Genomic DNA, 19258 nt, shown 5'->3' with positions numbered 1-19258 from the left:
GCTAATCTATTGTGATTTAATAAGATAAGAAAACAGAAGACATACCAAGAAGACTCACTTGCCCCACCTAGTGGGGCAAGGGAGTCCACCAATGTTTTCTTCACTACAAATAAAAAAGAAAATAGTTATAATATGACAGTGAAATTACATACGAACAACGAATTGTTAACATGTCACTGTTACTGACATAAGCATTACTAAACATTAAATGAACATTTACTGCGTTCTAAATGATGCTACGTTATTATAACCAACATGGCTACACATTAAGCCTATGACTATCATCCCATATTCTTCATCAGTACAACAAAAAATAATAATAATCATACACACCTGCCCTTCTGTCCAGAGTAGGGAAGAGAGAAACTAACAACAATTGCCGCAAACAAAATTATCCATGCCTGGTTCATTGTCAGTACACTCCTCATGCATCCATTGATTGCACTTCACGCATATTATGCACATCTCCATATTAATGTCGGCGTATTTTTTCGTTGCAATACACACAATGTGTTGTCTTCTTCAGAAGCTGCAATTGAAGAAGTGGGGCCTTCATTAAATTGCACTTTCCTTCTTTCGGTTTTAGGCTTGTCATCACGGTTGGGGTTCATCACGGCTGTGGAACCTTTCGTTGATTTCGCTTGTTTGGATCGTTGCCTGTCTTCCAACATTTTCTTTTATGGATAGTTGGTTATCACTTCAGACCTTTCACGCTGCATAGGTCTGCACTTCCTTCTAGAAGCAATGTCCTTCTTGGTTAGCAAGGGGATATCGCAATAAGGGGAACGTACGAAGTACTCGGTCCTGCAGTAGGCCGATCAGTACCAACACGCACAGAAGGAAGTCCTACGCTGTTTTCCTGATGTTCTTCTCGTAGATTGCTGGTGCTACCATCATCATCTGCTAACGACTTCTCCTGCGTACACTAAGAGCTGCAGCATTTGACCTCTCTTCTAAAGTCTGTCTTATATGATTCGATGCTCCAAACTCGCTGTCCTCAAAAATATTTGGGTTCATTGGAAATATGCCGTCTTTCTCGGACCCACATAACTTGTTCTTAGAAGTGAAAACTCGTAGAAATGCGTTCTTTATAATGGGACCCATATCATGTATACTTACTCTCTTTCCTGCATGGTTCGTCATGGGCGCATGAAGCAGATGGGTGCAAGTGCATCCACTCATTTTTTTCCTGGTCGCACTTGCCCCACCGTGCACTCAGTCTTTTTTTCGCACCTGCTCACGAGGCTAGGAGTTCTGCACTTCTGCCAAGCTTCCATGTGACAACTCAACCTTCGTGTTGCCACATATATTGACTATTACCAATCAAATCATTTACAGTCATGATTATTCTGGACTTTAATATGCTAATATGCTTACTTCAAATTGAATGAAAATAGAAATTTACCTGTTCAGATTTCAATTTCGGGCAGACATCTGCACATCGACGTTAACTTGATAAACAACAGTCTCACATTGAATTCTAGCCTCGTCCAAGATATCACAAATCATATCTTACTGGCGAAATGGGGGTGGACGCACTTGCCCTCCCTGTCGCACTTGCCCCCTCTCCCCTATAGGATTGTAATGTTATTATGATCACACTAGTGGGTCTTATAAGATTGTAATGTTATTACGATCATACTAGTGGGTCTTATTAGATTGTAATGTTATTATGATCACACTAGTGGGTCTTATAAGATTGAATGTTATTATGATCACACTAGTGGGTCTTATAAGATTGTAATGTTATTATGATCACACTGGTGGGTAGTGATGTGAGTTGGAAAATTTTATTTTCCGCGGAAAATTTTCCGCTATATTTTTCCGCAAAATTTTCCGTTCTCAAAAATATCAGTAATCAGGTAATAATTCCTCAGCAATCAAAAAAAAAAAAAAAATGCTTGAATTCATGTACAAAAATGTTAAAAAGTGAAAGATCCGAGATGAAACTGAGTGAAAGATTAAACTTTCTGACTCATAAAAAGTTCTTCAATTTTTCCATACAAGACAGAAAATATTTCGAATCATGAAAAATTGTTTCACTTGTTCCTACATAGTACTGAAAATTGTCTGAGCCATGAAAATTTTCAGATTCTTTAATCGATCATTCACTTTTTAACATTTCTATGCATGATTTCAATTTTATGAATATTGAAGAACTGTTACTTGATCACTGATATTTGTTAAGAACGGAAAATTTTCCGGAAAAATAGAGAAGAAAATTTTCCACCTCACATCACGGCTAAACAACGATGTAGGAATAAGTGGAGTATGTTTTTATGAATCGGAAAATTTTCACTGTACAGGACAGACAATTTTTCCATTCCTGAAAAATTATTTCACTTGTTCCTCCATAGTACTGAAAATTGTCTGAGCCATGAAAATTTTCAGATTCTTTAAACGATCTTTCAATTTTTAACATTTCTATACATGGATTCAATCAATTTTATGAATACTGATTAATTGTTACTAGATCACTGATATTTGTTAAGAACGGAAAATTTTCCGGAAAAATATAGAAGAAAATTTTCCACCTCACATCACGGCTAAACAACGATGTAGGAATAAGTGGAGTATGATTTTATGAATCGGAAAATTTTCTGGAAAATTTTCATCACTGCTGATGGGTCTTATAAGATTGTAATGCTAGTGCTACGTACATGTCTGTCACTCTACTTTTTTTTGGAATAGAGAACTAGAGTGATTATCTAAGTAGAGTTTGTTAAGAAGTCAATGTACTAACTAACATCTTCATGGGTAAAGGTGACTTTAACGATTGCTATACATATCCTACCTATCTTGTACTTTTGAAACAAAATTGTATAATTGTAGTATGCTGGAAGTTACACATTGGGCTATTAGAAGGCACCTAAAATCCTCCAGCAGCTGACACCTAACGGACGAAATTGAAACTTCACGGTGATTGAAACTTTCCTATCCTGAGCAGAGTTTGGCGTTGTAATAGTATAAGGTTCTGTACTGTATTTATAAATCGTATTATGTAATTGGGTTTTTGCATTGCAGTATTATAAACCAGTATCTTTTTGTTTTCGAATTTTTTGGTTCTTTTTTATACTTGCTTGCGATAGATCTTAGTTTATTGTAAAAATTCGTACATAAATTACGTGAATCTAAGACTGTTTGCATCTCTGTTTCTTCACTTAATACACATTAACCGTAGCAATTGAAACTTTTCTTCAGTTTTATATATATGGTATTAATGAACTATACTAAGAGGCTCTATTTCAAATTCGAGAGACTGTGGATGGTGGTCCTTTTCAGCGTAAAGGAAGTCACGCATACGCAATCCAAAAATGTATATTTCATTAATGTTCAATGGATGTACAGATTTTCCCCTGCAGGGTGAAATTCCCAGATATCACATCAACCGAATTTTGAGATATGCTTTATGATTGGTCCAAAGCAGGCAAACGACAAGCCTTGATATCAGTAAACAATGAATCCTTCGGTGCGATGTCGGAAGTGTTATGGATCGTCAGCAGCATGGTCTCTCGTACTCGGGAAAACGCATGGTGCAATGTTTTCTTTCACGCTTATAAATTAAGAAAACGTGAAATATACCGTGACGAAATACATATCATCATTCATCACACGTTATTCCGAACACAAAGAAACATGGAGCTGCCTATTCCTAACACTTCAGCCTTCTCTCCAAAGCATTGGATGCTCATTGTTGTCAAGGTTTACCTCCTGCCTAGTTTGGACCTTTCTTGAAATCAGGGCATATCTGAAAACTTTATTGAATACATATCTGAGAATTACATCCTGTAGGGAATACCCTCTACCCCAATTGACAATTGATGAAATATGCACAGTTTCAGGAATTCGAAATAGCGCCTGTTGAAATTTAGCTTTTTCGCGACTTTGGACAGCCCTAGTTCTGAAACTATGCACTTTTCGCCATAGGTCCATATGAACTTTTCTCTTATTTCAATGTGAGGCATCACCTCTTACAGTTTGTCGGTATAGTTCATTAACACCCTGCATATATATATATATATATATATATATATATATATATATATATATATATATATATATATATATATATATATATATATATATATACAGGGGCGGATCCAGGATATAATCAAGGGAGGGGCTAAACCATATTTTGCCGTTTTATCCAGTGTAAAGCAGGATTGAAGCCCATTTTATCCAATGTATACCTGAGCGTCAAAGGGGGGGCTATAGCCCATATAGTCCCCCCTTTTATCCGCCACTGTATATAAATATATATATGTTTGTGTGTGTGTGTGTAGTTTTGTTTGACGAAATGAGTCATCAGGATTATGTTAATACAATATAAGGACGAAGACGATATATATATATATATATATATATATATATATATATATATATATATATATATATATATATATATATATATTGTTCTATTGAATTGATACGATTAAAACTTTTAAATGGGTGTTTTTTTTTTTTTTTAATGACATAGAAATGCTTATATCTACTTAGCTAAAATAGCCTTATAAATATTCTTCATCCACACGGTTTGTCATCCCTATACCCAGGGCTAAGGTCTGGAGGAAGATGTCTCGATTACTATAGAAAGGTACTCAAATATCTAAACTGCATGACATTACAATCGTTTAGTCTCATCGCTCCGTCTTCTACAAAGAACTCTCCTACTTTCAAGTTTCCCTCTCTAAAAGATAAATCAACTTTACATTTTAATTTAATATTTTTGAGGTTCTAAAGCAAATAGAATAGCTTTAACTAATATTAATTTGTGCTTCTATACATAAGTTATACATCATCATTCTTGATTCTATTCCCAACAAATACAAAGGCGTAATGACATTTTGTACTCTTTTAGAAAATGGCATCAACAACAGTTTCTTCTTTCTCCTTGATAACATTCTCTGATTTGGTCAACACTCAGCGAATACTTTCTACCCAACACTATCGTCGATCGTTCCTACTGGCATCCTCAGAAAATGTTACTTGAACAGAATAAAAAAAAAATTCACTTAGGCTCTTTTGTGCACCGTTTCTCCATTCTTTCTCAGGGAGTAAACATAACAATCTTGGATAACGAATTGACTTACCCCAATCGGTCGGCGTTAACACAGCATTGCTAGTGGTGCGCTTTTTACGTTCGTATAGTTCTGGCCTAATATAACTGAAAAAGTATATTTTATACGTATTTTCCGTATAAGTGTGTCGAATAAACATACTTTCGGCACGAAGGAAAGAACTGTCAGCGGTCAGGATTTCACATACAAATGGACGTATGTGATATATAGCTGACGTATCTAACATACTTATATGTATGTAATATACGGAAGACTGTGATATGTCTTACATCCTGCAATAGCATGATGTAACATACAAGCGGGAAAAGTATGATGCATATGGATAACGTATGCTCCGTGCTTATTTCTGTAGTAAACATAAGTATTCCGTATATTTGTACAATATATCGATGTCCGGATAACGGATTTTTCTCAGTGTGACCACTCACATATCTTTTAAAAGTTTTGTATTCTTATTTACAGTCGGAATTGGATCAATCAACTGCCGATTTTCTTTGTCCAATTGTGACCTTTATTTAGATTTAAAAAAAAAAAAGAGTTTCTTACATACCTTGCCTTCTAAAGCAAGGTGGATAGCAAAGATTTCTTGAACAAGGTTGTATACATATTCAATTGCACACGTCAATTAATATTTTACTGATGTATGACACTGACTTCTTATAGCATGAGGAAGCCAGTTAATCAAATCTCTTTTTACCTCTCAATCAATCTGTACCCAGCAGTTACTTGTTCATTTTCTATTAGTATTATGTGAATAAACACATTTGTAAGAAATAATATAAGCACCGGCATTTACCTTGGTTTCTGCCACTCCCATCCTGGAAGATCTGGCCAATACTGTCTCATCTCTTTCATCAGAAGACCTACTGGCATCCCGTGCATATTTCCAGATCCCGATGTGTATGCGGTATTGATATCAGCATGAGCATCTACCCATAGCAATGCTACATTACCATTCATTGCTTGCACATGGCCGTCAATTGTTCCAATGGCTGCTGCATGGTCTCCACCGATAGTTAGTACTTTTCTTCCTTCTTTAATGATTTTTTGCACCTCGCTAGACGACTACATGGGAAAAAATAGGAAGAAAAAGTCATGTAAAGTTATTACATTCCAAAAATATAGTCATGGGATAATTATTCCATGGAAATTATTTTAAAAAATAGTTGACTTACCTGTGTTTTTTCCTTTCTTGCAGTTACTTACGCAATATTGTTATCAAAACATTCCATCAGGTAGTAGTAGGTAACTTCTTTGAAGAACCGCCAGAGAAAGAAGTTCCAAAAACCAAATAAGTTGTTATTGTTATGAAACTTCAATATTAACAGAAAATAACACAGAATAAATTTAACAGTTCATGAATTAATAGTCATCACTAAAATCCAGGTTTTGTTGATATGTAACTTTTTCTTATTGTGGACAGCACAATGAAAGTTTATACAAACTCATTTTATGACCTAGAGCAGTTTTTTCTCAATCGGTGTGCCTCGAAATGCTCAAGGCAATGTGACAATGAAGGTGAAAATAATTTAAAATAATAGGTTTAATTCAGATAAGTCCTGAGTCAGAGACTGACTGATCGATGCCCAGCCCATACCGCTTAAGCTAGAAACTTTAAATTTTGAGTGGCGTATATTGGTTTGACGTCTTGGGCTACCATTCATCTTCATAATACATGATTATTGTTGTCAACTTATTTATTTATACATATTTCTAGGAATTATCGGCATCTAAGATCTGAAGCCTGTCACGTTATCAACGACGAAACAGCTGTTACTGTAGCTGATGGCATCTCAGATGAGTGTCTTGAACGATCGCGTACTTACTGACGATATTCTGTAGGCTCATAACTACGCTCTGTGAGTCGGTGTAAACCAGCACAGGATGTAACGAAAGCGTAAGTGCATGGTCGAGGACAAGCTTAATTGCTGTTAATTCTGCAGTATATACTGAACACAGGTGATGGAAACTGAATTCTGAGCCGCTCTCGTCAGTGACAAAGGCACAACCAACAGAATTCCCATCCTTAGAACAGTCCGGATAAAACACTAAAATCAAAGTACTCCTCTAATAATGCTGCAAAATCCTGCGGAAATACCTGGGAACTAGCGTGCTGTTTCGAATGTGTAGACAACCGTAAGTCAGGTCTGGTGTATAAAGCAGCCATGGGAGTACAGCACTAAACCGAAGCAGCGAGAGGGTCACATAAAATCGTCAGAGAGAAAACCTTTACACGCACGAATGTACAGTACCATTGGCGTGTAGCACAAGGACGAGGAGCATAGCACTCATAAATCCGCCTACCTCGAAGACTAGGCTTACAGGAGTGGTCAGGAATGCAACACAATGAAAGACCATTTAACAAATCTTTTATTTTCTTCTCAGTTGGCAATACTACATTACATATGTCTGTGGGTACAATATTTGCTTACTATACTGTTGTGTAAACCAAGGATGTTATAAAATAGAGAATCTGCCCATACGTATCTTCATTATATGAACTCAATGAAGCCAAAAAAAAACAAACAAGCATCGTCTGAGCCGACATGTCTGATTGGCTACTCTCGTTTCCGCTATAATTGTAGGCTCGAAGCATTGTGATCTTAGTGGCACAGACTGGGCAGAGTAGGTGTGGCGAAGCTGTGACGTATGGCTTCACGATTTTGTTGTATGGGCAGATCCTCTATTTTATAACATCCTTGGTGTAAACGTCATTTTGATTACTTTAATCATTTTGAAGTTCTTTCTGTATCAGTGTATCTTTTGCATTGCTATTTTCATATGACTCTCGATCTTTCTTTCCTCTGTGTTTGGGTGTCGGCCCGTAAAACTTTGGATTTCTCACTTTTCTTCACTCCTCTATCGATTGCACTTTGTTTTTACTATCAATATAAAATGTTCTCTTGTAAGTATACTGCCTTCTGGAAGACAATTTTCTTGGACAAAGCGCTCTGAAAGACTAGATCCCACACGCACTCGAAAATGTCGCTCATGAAGAAAATTCACAATGAAGTAAGCTCTATGCCCACGAAGACTACAGTCATAATTGTTTCAATATAGCGTAACGCCATGTGATGTCTCTTCTCTAAGTCGAAAAAAAATGCAACAAGATGTTCTTCGTTGAAAAAAGCATCATGAATCTGCCTTTCGTGATAAACGACATTGTCGCGAGAGCAGAATCAAACTTAACAAACGTGAGAGAGGCATGGTAGTGCAAGCTGTTGGTGGTCCGGAAGTTTAACGGATTCCACCCAAACCTTACCCTAAAACGATCAAACGCTGCAGGGCAGTGTGCAGACTCAGAGATAGACGCAAAGTGGTGGTACAAAGTATTAGCCATCTCTGAAGGGTTAGTCTCCAATACACTATTCACACATAATGCAAGTACAGCAACAGAAGAATTACTACCAGTAAGAGTGCGAACCCGACGCCACACTTTAGACAAGGGCGTTCGACAACTGACAGACGAAACAATTTTTTCCTTTGGCGCTACGAGGGTTTTACAAGACGTTGAGCCCAAGCACGTAGAACACGAAATTGCTGAAGATTTTCGCCAGTTGGGTGACGATTAAAAAAATCAAGAGACCGCCGAAGTCTTACGATTTAAGCAGACCATCAAGGTGCTTGCCGGCGGCGACCGTTGTCATCGTATTCTGGAACGGAACTATGAGCAGCATTGAGAAGACTACTCGAAAGCCTCACTACAGAGAGATCATAACAGCAATGGAACTCTCTGAGCGCACGGAAGTTGGGCCAGTCAGCACGCTTCAGATTGAAACGTTGGAGAGGATACCACATGCACTCTCCACATCAATAAGGTTTACAGACCAGCACTGCACATGGAGAGATCGATACAGGAATACGTACCATGGGCAGTGTAGAAATGGGTCGGACTGCCATCATTGAGAATAGCAACTTACTCTCTTCAAGAAAGTCTGTTATCTGACGTCCACGATCGCCAGTGCGAAGAGAGCGTCAGAGCCGGTGATAGGCATTAAGATCTGCAACAAGCAAGACTAGAGATTCAATCTAATGATCTGAAGCAGATCGGCGTTCGTAAAGGCACCAAAGGGGAAAGAATTAGCGACTATGCTAAGCGGGGCTACACTTTAGATGAACACGTGGCATCACGATGTAATGGTGTATTGTTATTCTATTTTTGTTCAATCTTACTTTACAACTATTATCTTAAAATGTTTAATTCACTGTCCCATGTGCATTTTTGTAAGATCTATTGTAAAATACGTATATATATATATATATATATATATATATATATATATATATATATATATATATATATATATATATATATATATATATATATATAAATGTCGTAGAACATTCATATCTGGTGTGTGGGGCCTCTGGTTTGATCCCAGTTCGTGCTAAGTGAGCTTTGTAGTGGGCAAACATCATATGCGTGGATTTTCTCACGTTATTCTTGTTTCTTTTCCACTTTCTTCGTTCCACTATTTAATTCCTTCTCGACCTCACCGTCTCTTTTAGCATGTACTTTATAAGTTGGAATGTAAAAGTGAAAGATTTCCTTCCATTTCTTTGGAATATCAAATGTAGCTATACGTAGTGAAATAGTGTATTTATCCTGTATATTTTGTGCATTTTGTGCATATATATACCTTAGTAGTAGTAATTGTGGTCTTTATGATTTAAATAATATTTCGTGAAATAGAGACTTAAAATGAAAACCAATGTAAATTAACTGCGGTTGTGCAAAGCTAATTTGTAACAAATTTTTCAAATAAATTTAATTCGGCTATTTGAAGTTTGTATTTGGAATGATTAAATATTCTTTGTAATGAGGAGGTTCAAACTAGTACAGTAACATAATTTGTTTCCATTATTATTATTATTATTATTATTATTATTATTATTATTATTATTATTATTATTATTATTATTATTATTATTATTATTATTATTATTATTTTACATAAGTTACTTTACTTTAACGTAGGTGGTACAAAGTAAATATTATAAGGAGTTTGCAATATTTCTCAAATTAAAAAGAAATCAAACTTCCCTCTATTTACTTTATATCCAAGGAACCCTTTAAACTTTCAATAGATTCTTGGGCTCCATTTACGTCATTTCAGTTGAAATATGGCGCGGGGTCGATCACAGCTCGAGCAGGGGCGTCATTAATGGGGGGCAGGAAGGGCAATTGCTCCCCCCATGAGTTTAAGGAATACACATACTTTAATCGATTGTCTACTAATATACTAGTACAAAACGTGAAAGTCTTACGTTGGTGTTGCTCTTGCCCCCCTCAAGCGAAGTCTGAAATGACGCTTCTGAACTCGAGGAGCTTAAAGAACTTTTCAATGTCATTTACTTCGTTATATTACATATATAAAAGAAAGAAATATAGTCTATTCCACACGCTGTTCTTTTTAATTACAATAATTATTAAAGATAGCGGAAATCCCCAATTACTCACAAGTAAACCTTACGTTTGGGTGAATCGAGTTGCTGACTGAGACATGTATGAGAAAGTAGTACTAATTGTGGTTAGCATTTCAGTGAAGTTGTAGATGCGAAGCTCCAGGGGTTTAGGAGATACAGCTACCAGAACATCACATGGAAGTTCAGAATAGTCTTCATTCAGTTGGAGGTAAAAGCTCTGTAAGACCTCTTGTAATGACAAAAGGTAAATAACAAATATATGGGTATATATTAGGACTAGGGGGAAGTCATATAGTAAGGGTATACCTGACGGCGGCCATCTTGAAATCCGCCATTTTGAATTAAGGTTAAGTTTTTAAAATAGGAATATGATCATGTGATACATGATTTAAGGTGCAAATTTAATCAGAAGAACAATGCTCACGTTAATTTTGAGTTACGCACAATTGGTAAAAATGAAATTTTTGAGTTTTACGTCCCACGGTTATGCCGGTTAGGCTAAAGGAGACGGTGATTATGAGAAATGAATGAAATGGTGGAATGAAGAAAGTGGGAGGAAACGGGAGAACCCCGAGAAAACCCACGCACACGGTGTTTGTCCACCACAAAGTTCACTTGGCGGGGGCTGGGATCGAACCCGGGACCCCAAGCACCAGAGGTGAACGCTCTACCACTGAGCCACCGCGGCCCACAATTGGTAAAAAGTTACAGGGAAATTAAATATTGTTGCAGCATATGTATTAGTCCTTTACCCCACCTTGTAAATTTTGTTTTAGTGATAATAATTAAATAAAAAGCAGGTGGATAAATATTAGGTCTATGGTAAGAGCTGCCTTGATGACGGCCATGTTCAAATCCGCCATTTTGAAGCAGACAAAAGTTTTAAACAAAACGCATAACAGTGATACCTTATTAATAGCAAATTTTACCATAACTCCAACGGTATAACCATTTTTGCTTTATCATTAACCAGCACAAAATTAAATGGATCGCTCCTTACGACTACTGCTTTGACGGAATTGTTAACGACAGATGTGTCAAGTGTAACTCGATTGCCTTTGTCAGGTGTGCAAGTCATGCACTCTTTTCTGAACTACATATTGATTGTACTAATTGAGGACTTTTCTGGAAGAAAGACCCAAGTGCAATTATGACTCAATTCCTCTTTGGACATTTTTCCTTAAATTAGCAACTTGTTTATGCGATAACAAATGCTGGTTAATGATAAAGCAAAAATGGTTATACCGTTGGATTTATGGTAAAAATTTGCTATTAATAAGGTGTCAATGTTATGCGTTTTGTTTAAAACTTTTGTCTGCTTCAAAATGGCGGATTTGAACATGGTCGCCATCAAGGCAGCTCTTACCATAGACCTAATATTTATCCACCTGCTTTTTATTTAATTATTATCATTAAAACAAAATTTACAAGGTAGGGTAAAGGACTAATACATATGCTGCAACAATAATTAATTTCCCTGTAACTTTTTACCAATTGTGCGTAACTCAAAATTAACGTGAGCATTGTTCTTCTGATTAAATTTGCGCCTTAAATCATGTATCACATGACCATATTCCTATTTTAAAAACTTAACCTTAATTCAAAATGGCGGATTTCAAGATGGCCGCCGTCAGGTATACCCTTACTATATGACTTCCCTCTAGTCCTAATATATACCCATATATTTGTTATTTACCTTTTGTCATTACAAGAGGTCTTACAGAGCTTTTACCTCCAACTGTATGAAGACTATTCTGTACTTGCATGTGATGTTTTGGTAGCTGTATCTCCTAAACCCCTGGAGCTTCGCACCTACAACTTCACTGAAATACTGACCACATTTAGTACTACTTTCTCATATATGTCTCAGTCAGCAACTCGATTCACCCAAACGTAAGGTTTACTTGTCAGTATAACACAAATGCTCTCAAAAATAAAAAATGGCGCTTTTCTTCACAGTACTTAACTTTTTCTCTAGATGCTATTCCACGAGCCTCATTCTGTAGTGATTTATGTTACACAAAATTCACCTTTTAGTTTGCGATAGCCGGTAAAGCAGTTTTCATTACATCTTGCAATATATGTATTCGTCGCCAAACGCAAATTTTCCAACTTCCGCAGTTACGGAATGAGGTCCTAATTCATCTTTCAACACTGTCGCTCACACCCACGGAAATCGATAAGTTCAGTGACGACCCGCTCGGGAGAGTAATACTCCCGGAAGTACGTTTTTCCGCGCGCTACTCTAGACAACTGTTTTACGCGCTATCCTAGCCAGTTGTTTTAAGTTGCACAAAATTTATATCATGAAGTACAAGGGGAACAAAACGACCCTATATCATGGAGTACAAGGGCATAAGTACTACAACTACTTATCTGCATAAAAATAAATAAATCACTTTTTTAAGTATTATTTTCATATTATTTTAATTTAATAAGTGTTATAAAAATGTAAAAAAAAACTTCCTCGGGCGGGGTTTGAACTCGCGCCAAAAAAGGATTTTATTATTAGCATATAGTGCTAGTCCACTCGGCCACTGAGGCCGACAACAGCAAGTGTTTGTTGTCTGCTATTTGAATACAACGTGGCAAGAAGTGGATAACGCCAACCAATCAGAAATGTGTTTGTCGTTTCTACTTCCGGGAGCATTACTCTCCCGAGCTAGTCCTGTTCAGTGGCAATCAGAAGAGCCCATCAGTACACTGTTATTATGGGGCAAGCGTAGTACATATGATCTGACAGTAGGAAGCGGCATTTATGATAGCGGTTTCTACAATGTTGTCACGTCGTGAGCCTTGTAAGAAAGCGAGTCGCATGAAATAACTACAAAGCTGAAACGACTGTCTCCTAGTATGTGCACAAGTTTGCGAAAAATTTAGAGAAATTTGTACTATTAAAAGAAGCTAATAAATTGTAAACTTGAGTTAATGTGTTATATTAACTTTCTTCGTATTTAGGGCTGCCTCCAGTAGCCCACAAAATATGCCACGGCTTAAGTTTAGAGTTGCCCCTCCAGTCTGAAGTTGCCCTTGGACTTTGTAACATACAAAAAACAGTGCTTAAAGTATTAAAAATTGTTATATTTCACTTAACTTCAGTATTCCGTGTGTTTCACAAACATTTAAAAGGTTTTCTTCATTATTTTTGCGCATCCGTTACACCTGTTCGCCATATTTTACAACTACCATGCTACTGAAACCTTCCGCAATGCTTCCGCATTCGGCAAATAGTACTAACTTCCACATATCTTTTCTCGTATTAAACATAACTCTCCTGCCGAACTTACATTCCTAAAGATCAAATAAAAACTTCAAATTATCATTTCTTACCTCATTTCTCCTGTAAATTTTCCTGATTTTTATAAAAAGCGGAGGGGTAACTCTAAACTTAACCCGATGCCACTGCTATCTTGCGTCCTAATGAAACTTTCATGAAAACCTGAGAAAGTACCTTCTTTCAAAGAATATCAACAATAACAAAAGTAGCCATCAACATCAAAACACCTATATTGAAGTTATGCCTTGTCATGGCCATCAGGGAACAAAAGGAACATGGCCTGGATTTTCGAACGGCGTTCAGTTCTTAAAAATAGTCAAAACGTACTAACTTGCTCTCACATGCTATAGCATTAATATATTTTAAGATAGTGCTTAAGTAATTGTTTTATATGATATATTATGGGTGTCTTCCTGTTTCGCCTTTTCCTGTTTTGCCTTAACACAAGTTTTCCAGCTTTTTCTGCCCCCTGGCATCTTTACCAACATAACAAGATCAAACTTTGATTTAAGGCGTAACAGGAATTCCTGTTTTGCCTTTTCCTGTTTCGCCTTACAATTTGAAGGGAAATTTCATATAATAAGGGTATTTTTAAGGGGATAATTCATTCAACAAAATTATTATTAAAACGAAAATGTTCTTAAAGTTACAAATGGTTATGATTGGTCTACACAGTATAGGAAGCTGCAGCTATTGATTCAGCGGGATTAGTTTCAAGGAAGAATGTTACTAAAAACATGAAAAATCAAACACAGCTGAACTTCACCGAGTGCAGTACAAAATCCAAGGAAAAGAATCATATGGGCATCCTAATAATCTCAGTTACTTTCATAGTTAAATAATATCATAGTTACTTTTCACAGTTCCTGAATTTTGTCCCCGCCCCGTGTTCACCTCACAAAATTGTTATTAATGTATATTATCTTAAGCTTACAGAAGACAGGCCGTAATTGGTCCAACCACTATAGAAAACCAATCATTTAACGAAATTAGTTTCAAAGAAGAATGTTACTAGGATTACAATCTAAGAGAGAGGTAATTCACCTCACAAAGCTATTTGAAATTCATTGAAAGAAAGAAGAAAAATTACAATAGTATACTGGAAATTACAAATGTACAGAAGCATATATATACAAAATTCGACGGAGAAAATAGCTAAATTATTTTTTTTACCGTTTTTTGCCATTTTTTCCCCTAGCTTGGAAAAACCGAAAATTTGAAAAAATTGAAATTTTCGATTATTTTACTACATTATGCTTTTAAAATAAAAAAAATATATTTACTAGTTTACAGTTAAGATCATTGAGTTCTTATGTTTCTTGTATTAGAATAGGGGAAATTTGTGTCAACAAATATATGTGCACCACTCCTTTAATGTTAGCACCGTGATAGAATGGCTACTAAAATAAAATTAATTTATGAAGAGACCCATTTAAATCTTAAGGAATCTTACGAAGTTCCAGCTTTATGGCAGAGAGTGTTATAATAACGGGGCCAGAATCATTTTAGTTAATAAGGTAGACCCTATGTTAAAATCAAATATATATATTATGGATAAATAAATATAAATAAAAATAAAATCAAATATACGGATGGTGATCAGAAAAATGGAAACACCTGTAGTTGGCAACACGTCAGACGTATGGGTTGGCAGTGGTGTCGTGGCGCCTGCAGCGCCGGACCGCTGGTGGTGGTGTATTAGGTCGGTCTCCAAACTACGTCAGGCGCAGTGGAACAGCAGTGTCCAGTGGCTGCAGCAGACGGAGGTAAAGTAAAATGGAAGACCTCTCAGATTTTCAAAGAGGGCAAATTGTTGGTGCGCGGTTATGTGGAGTGCGTGTGACGGCAGTGGCTACTGTGTTAGGTGTGTCGCGTGGGACAGTGTCGAAGGTGATGACGGCCTACATAACACACAGGAAAACCGAATCGGGGAAGCGGAACAGTGAGCGGAAGAAAATCATGAGTGACAGGTCCCGCCGGGTATTAAAGCGCATTGTCACGCAGAACCGTCGTGCCACTGCTGAGCAAGTGACGGAGGAACTCAATCAGCACCTCCCCCACCCTGTTTCGACAATCACAGTCCGCCGCGAATTACATGACATGAACTTACAGGGTCGTGTTGCACGGGCCAAACCGCTCATCAGGGACCATAACGCTTTCGCACGCCGCAAATGGTGCCGCAACCATGCAATTTGGACCGTTGTGGACTGGAAATGTGTGACATGGTCGGATGAGTCATCCCTCACTCTATTCCCAACCACGGGCCGTGTTTGTGTGGAGAACGCCCAAAGAAGCTTATGATCTGCAGTGTCTCCGCCCAACTGTGAAACATGGCGGCGGCTCGGTGATGCTGTGGGCCACCATAACATGGTTTTCATTGGGTCCTGTGGTCACACTTAGCGGACGAATCACTGCCAACGATTATATCGCAATTTTAGGAGACCACTTGCATCCCATGATCCGGATGTTGTTCCCGGACAATGACGCCATCTTCCAGGATGATAATGTACCCATTCACACAGCTGGCGTTGTTGCAGTGTGGTTTGAGGAACATCGGGATGAAGTTCAACACTTCCCCTGGCCCGCCCAATTCCCAGATCTCAACATAATTGAACATCTGTGGTCCGTCTTGGAAACACGACTCTGGCGACGATTTCCACCTCCATCCTCTTTCACACAACTGGCCGATTTCCTGCACGAGGAATGGTGTAAAATTCCACTTGCTACCATTCACGACCTCTATGCCTCCATCCCACGTCGCATCAAGGCTGTTCTGAAGGCGAAAGGTGACCCGACACCATATTAATCTAGTAAGTTGCAATTTCGTTCAGGTGTTTCCATTTTTCTGATCACCATCTGTATATTATGGAGCCGGAAATTTTGAACTCATTAAAAATCTTTCGGGAATGTCGGCAGAAACCGGAAAATTTAATTTAAAAACTATTTCTTCTACTGATGTTAATCTTATTTGCTGTAGCGTGTCTGTAGCGTATACAAAATGTATTTCGCTAGCGGGAAAAGTACAAAAAGCAGCAGGTTTTAATTTTATTTTTTAATTTTTCTGATTTCTGGTAAAAGATCCCTCTTCATTATTTGTATATTTTTCAAACAACTCAGAAAAAGCAATGATCTTATTTACACATACTTATACACCGCACAAGTGTAAATTTGAGCAGCGAGAAATATATTTTAAAAAAATTAACGTGTGAAACTTCCGTTCGTTATTATTAAATACTAGCAAAATACCCGTTCTTCGCACAGGGAGAATACATTTGATTTTTGACATAAAGGAAACCAAAACTGTCACCAATGAACTGGAATCCCCAAAACTATGAATTCGACACTAGTATGTTATTTTCAATTACTTTTACATGTCACTCTCCCCCTTCAAGAACCCTGATGAGGGATAAATTTTGATTTAAACGGCATCGGAAGTGTCACTATTCATCTCAGCGACCCCAAACTATGGATTCGACACTAATATCGGCCATTTTTGATCATTTTTATGTATTTAGCCCTTCTCCCTCCCCCTAGGTGCGGCGCTGAATTTGGATTTAAGGGGCATCGAAAGTGTTACTGTTCATCTCAGCGACTCCAAAAACTACGGATTCTACACTAATATCGGTCATATTTGATCCTTTTTATGTATCGATCCTTCCCCCTCAATGAAGTACGACCCTGAATTTATATTTAAACGCCATCGAAAGTGTTACTCTTCATCTCAGCGACCCCAAAAACTATGGATTCGACACTAATATCGGCCATTTTCAATATATATCCCCCTTCCTACCTCCATGTCGCAACTTCAAAGTGAAATGATAAAAACCATCCTAGGCCCGAACACCATCTACGTTGAAAATTTTATTGAGATCGGTCTGGTGGTTCAAGAGTTGTTAAGTTACAAATATAGTCACTTTCATTTTTATATAATTTGTCACACTACAAAACAGGTATTTGTTTACATACAAAATTTTGTGCATAGAGTTTATATAAAAGTATATAAGAGAATATTAAATAATAGCAGTTGTTTGTTTTAGCGTTTGAATATTAGTGAAATTTGCCTACTGCTGTGTCTTTTAAGGAGTAATTTGGTTAATATTAACAAAATTTCAAAAGATCAAAGAGCACATTAAGAACTCAGTTTCACTCAAGAGCCCTATTTGCTGAGTATCTGAAAATATACTGAGTATCTTCTAGTTTGCGTTTCTTCGTTTGTAGAAATTCCCAATGTGAACAGAAAATTCCCCTTTGAAAAATTTTGCTTCGTGTTGCATCATACATTAAGGCGAAACAGGAATTCCTGTTTCGCCTTAAGATAAGATGCTTATCAACATGTTTTCTAATATGGCTTAAGGATGTAAGGCGAAACAGGGAGGAATCGTATTATGTGTACACATGCATCATAGTGTGCGTGTGTGTGAACCGGAGACTGTGCTTGTGTGTCAGTCTATTGCAGTGTCGTGCCGTGGAAAATCAGCGCCCGGAGTGAGAATATGCTATGGCGCCACCGTACATATGAGTAAGGCCAACATACCAGCCGCAAAGCGCCATCATGGTTGGCGCGAAACGCAATAAATTTTCAAAAATAAACCCTGCTTTTCCTTGATTTTGATCACTTTTTGTTACTTTTTCCTTCCATTTTATATATGGACATGAATTTTCCTTCCGAATTTTGCGCCTCCTTACTTCGGTGCCCTGGGTCATCGCCCCGCTCGCCCCCCACTGCACGGCACTGCCTGTTGCCTCCTCTAGGAATCAATTTTTTGCTTCTCCAATCCCTGGAAAAAATCCTGCGAGTGCTCCTGTGCTTGATCATAAATGAATTACGATATTAACAGTTTCACCCATTGAAGAGTTTCATCGTCAAATTCTCTCATTAGAACCTAATGAAATTTACGTGGGACCACCGGAAAATTGAGAACCTCCTCCTTTTGTTTAGGTCGGTTTAAAAGTAAAATTGATAAGTTCAAGTGAATAATAATAATCGCTTTCTACAGGGGGTGACTCAGGAACAAGCCCCCTCCCCGGCCATATCTCCGGTAGTACTCGGTTAAGAATATATCTTTGAAATATTACTTTCACCATTCGCACATTGAAACGTGTCCTCTGCCGAGGGAAAGTTAAAATCATTAGGGTCTACTGCTTCTGCATTGTTCTATTACAATAATCACTATATAGTATATATATAATTCCGTTCGAAAATGAAATGAAATACGTTATTTCAAAGTCCCACTTTCAAAATGCTGTGAAAAACAGAACCACTGGTCACAATGACTTCAAATTTGAACTGATGCTTGAAAAATGGGAAAACGGTATGGATGGCGCTGTAAGCAGCATAACGAAAGTGGATTAGGCTACAAGTGATATTTTGAATAGAAATACGGCTTTGACATGAGTTGCACATTAAACCAACTGTACTTTTCAATGCGCATGATAGTTTTGCTTTTGTGACAGAAAAAAATGACTTCTAAGAAGT

General features: G+C 37.4%; 1 protein-coding gene across 4 annotated transcripts in view; it reads right to left on the bottom strand.

Annotated features, from left to right (window-relative positions):
- The window catches only part of LOC145694161 (arginase-1-like), an 83565-nt gene that overhangs the window by 12978 nt on the left and 51329 nt on the right, over positions 1–19258 (bottom strand). For all 4 annotated transcript variants that reach the window (XM_081770277.1, XM_081770276.1, XM_081770275.1 and 1 more), the window contains one exon: positions 5875–6143. In XM_081770277.1, the coding sequence (XP_081626403.1) occupies positions 5875–6143 (269 nt within the window). The remainder of the gene's footprint in view (positions 1–5874; positions 6144–19258) is intronic.

The sequence above is a fragment of the Thermobia domestica genome, chromosome 9 (assembly GCF_964235325.1).
Source record: "Thermobia domestica chromosome 9, izTheDome1.hap1.1, whole genome shotgun sequence".
Taxonomy (NCBI): domain Eukaryota; kingdom Metazoa; phylum Arthropoda; class Insecta; order Zygentoma; family Lepismatidae; genus Thermobia; species Thermobia domestica.
Note: the sequence above shows the minus strand (reverse complement) of the source record. Positions and strands in the feature narration are given on the sequence as shown.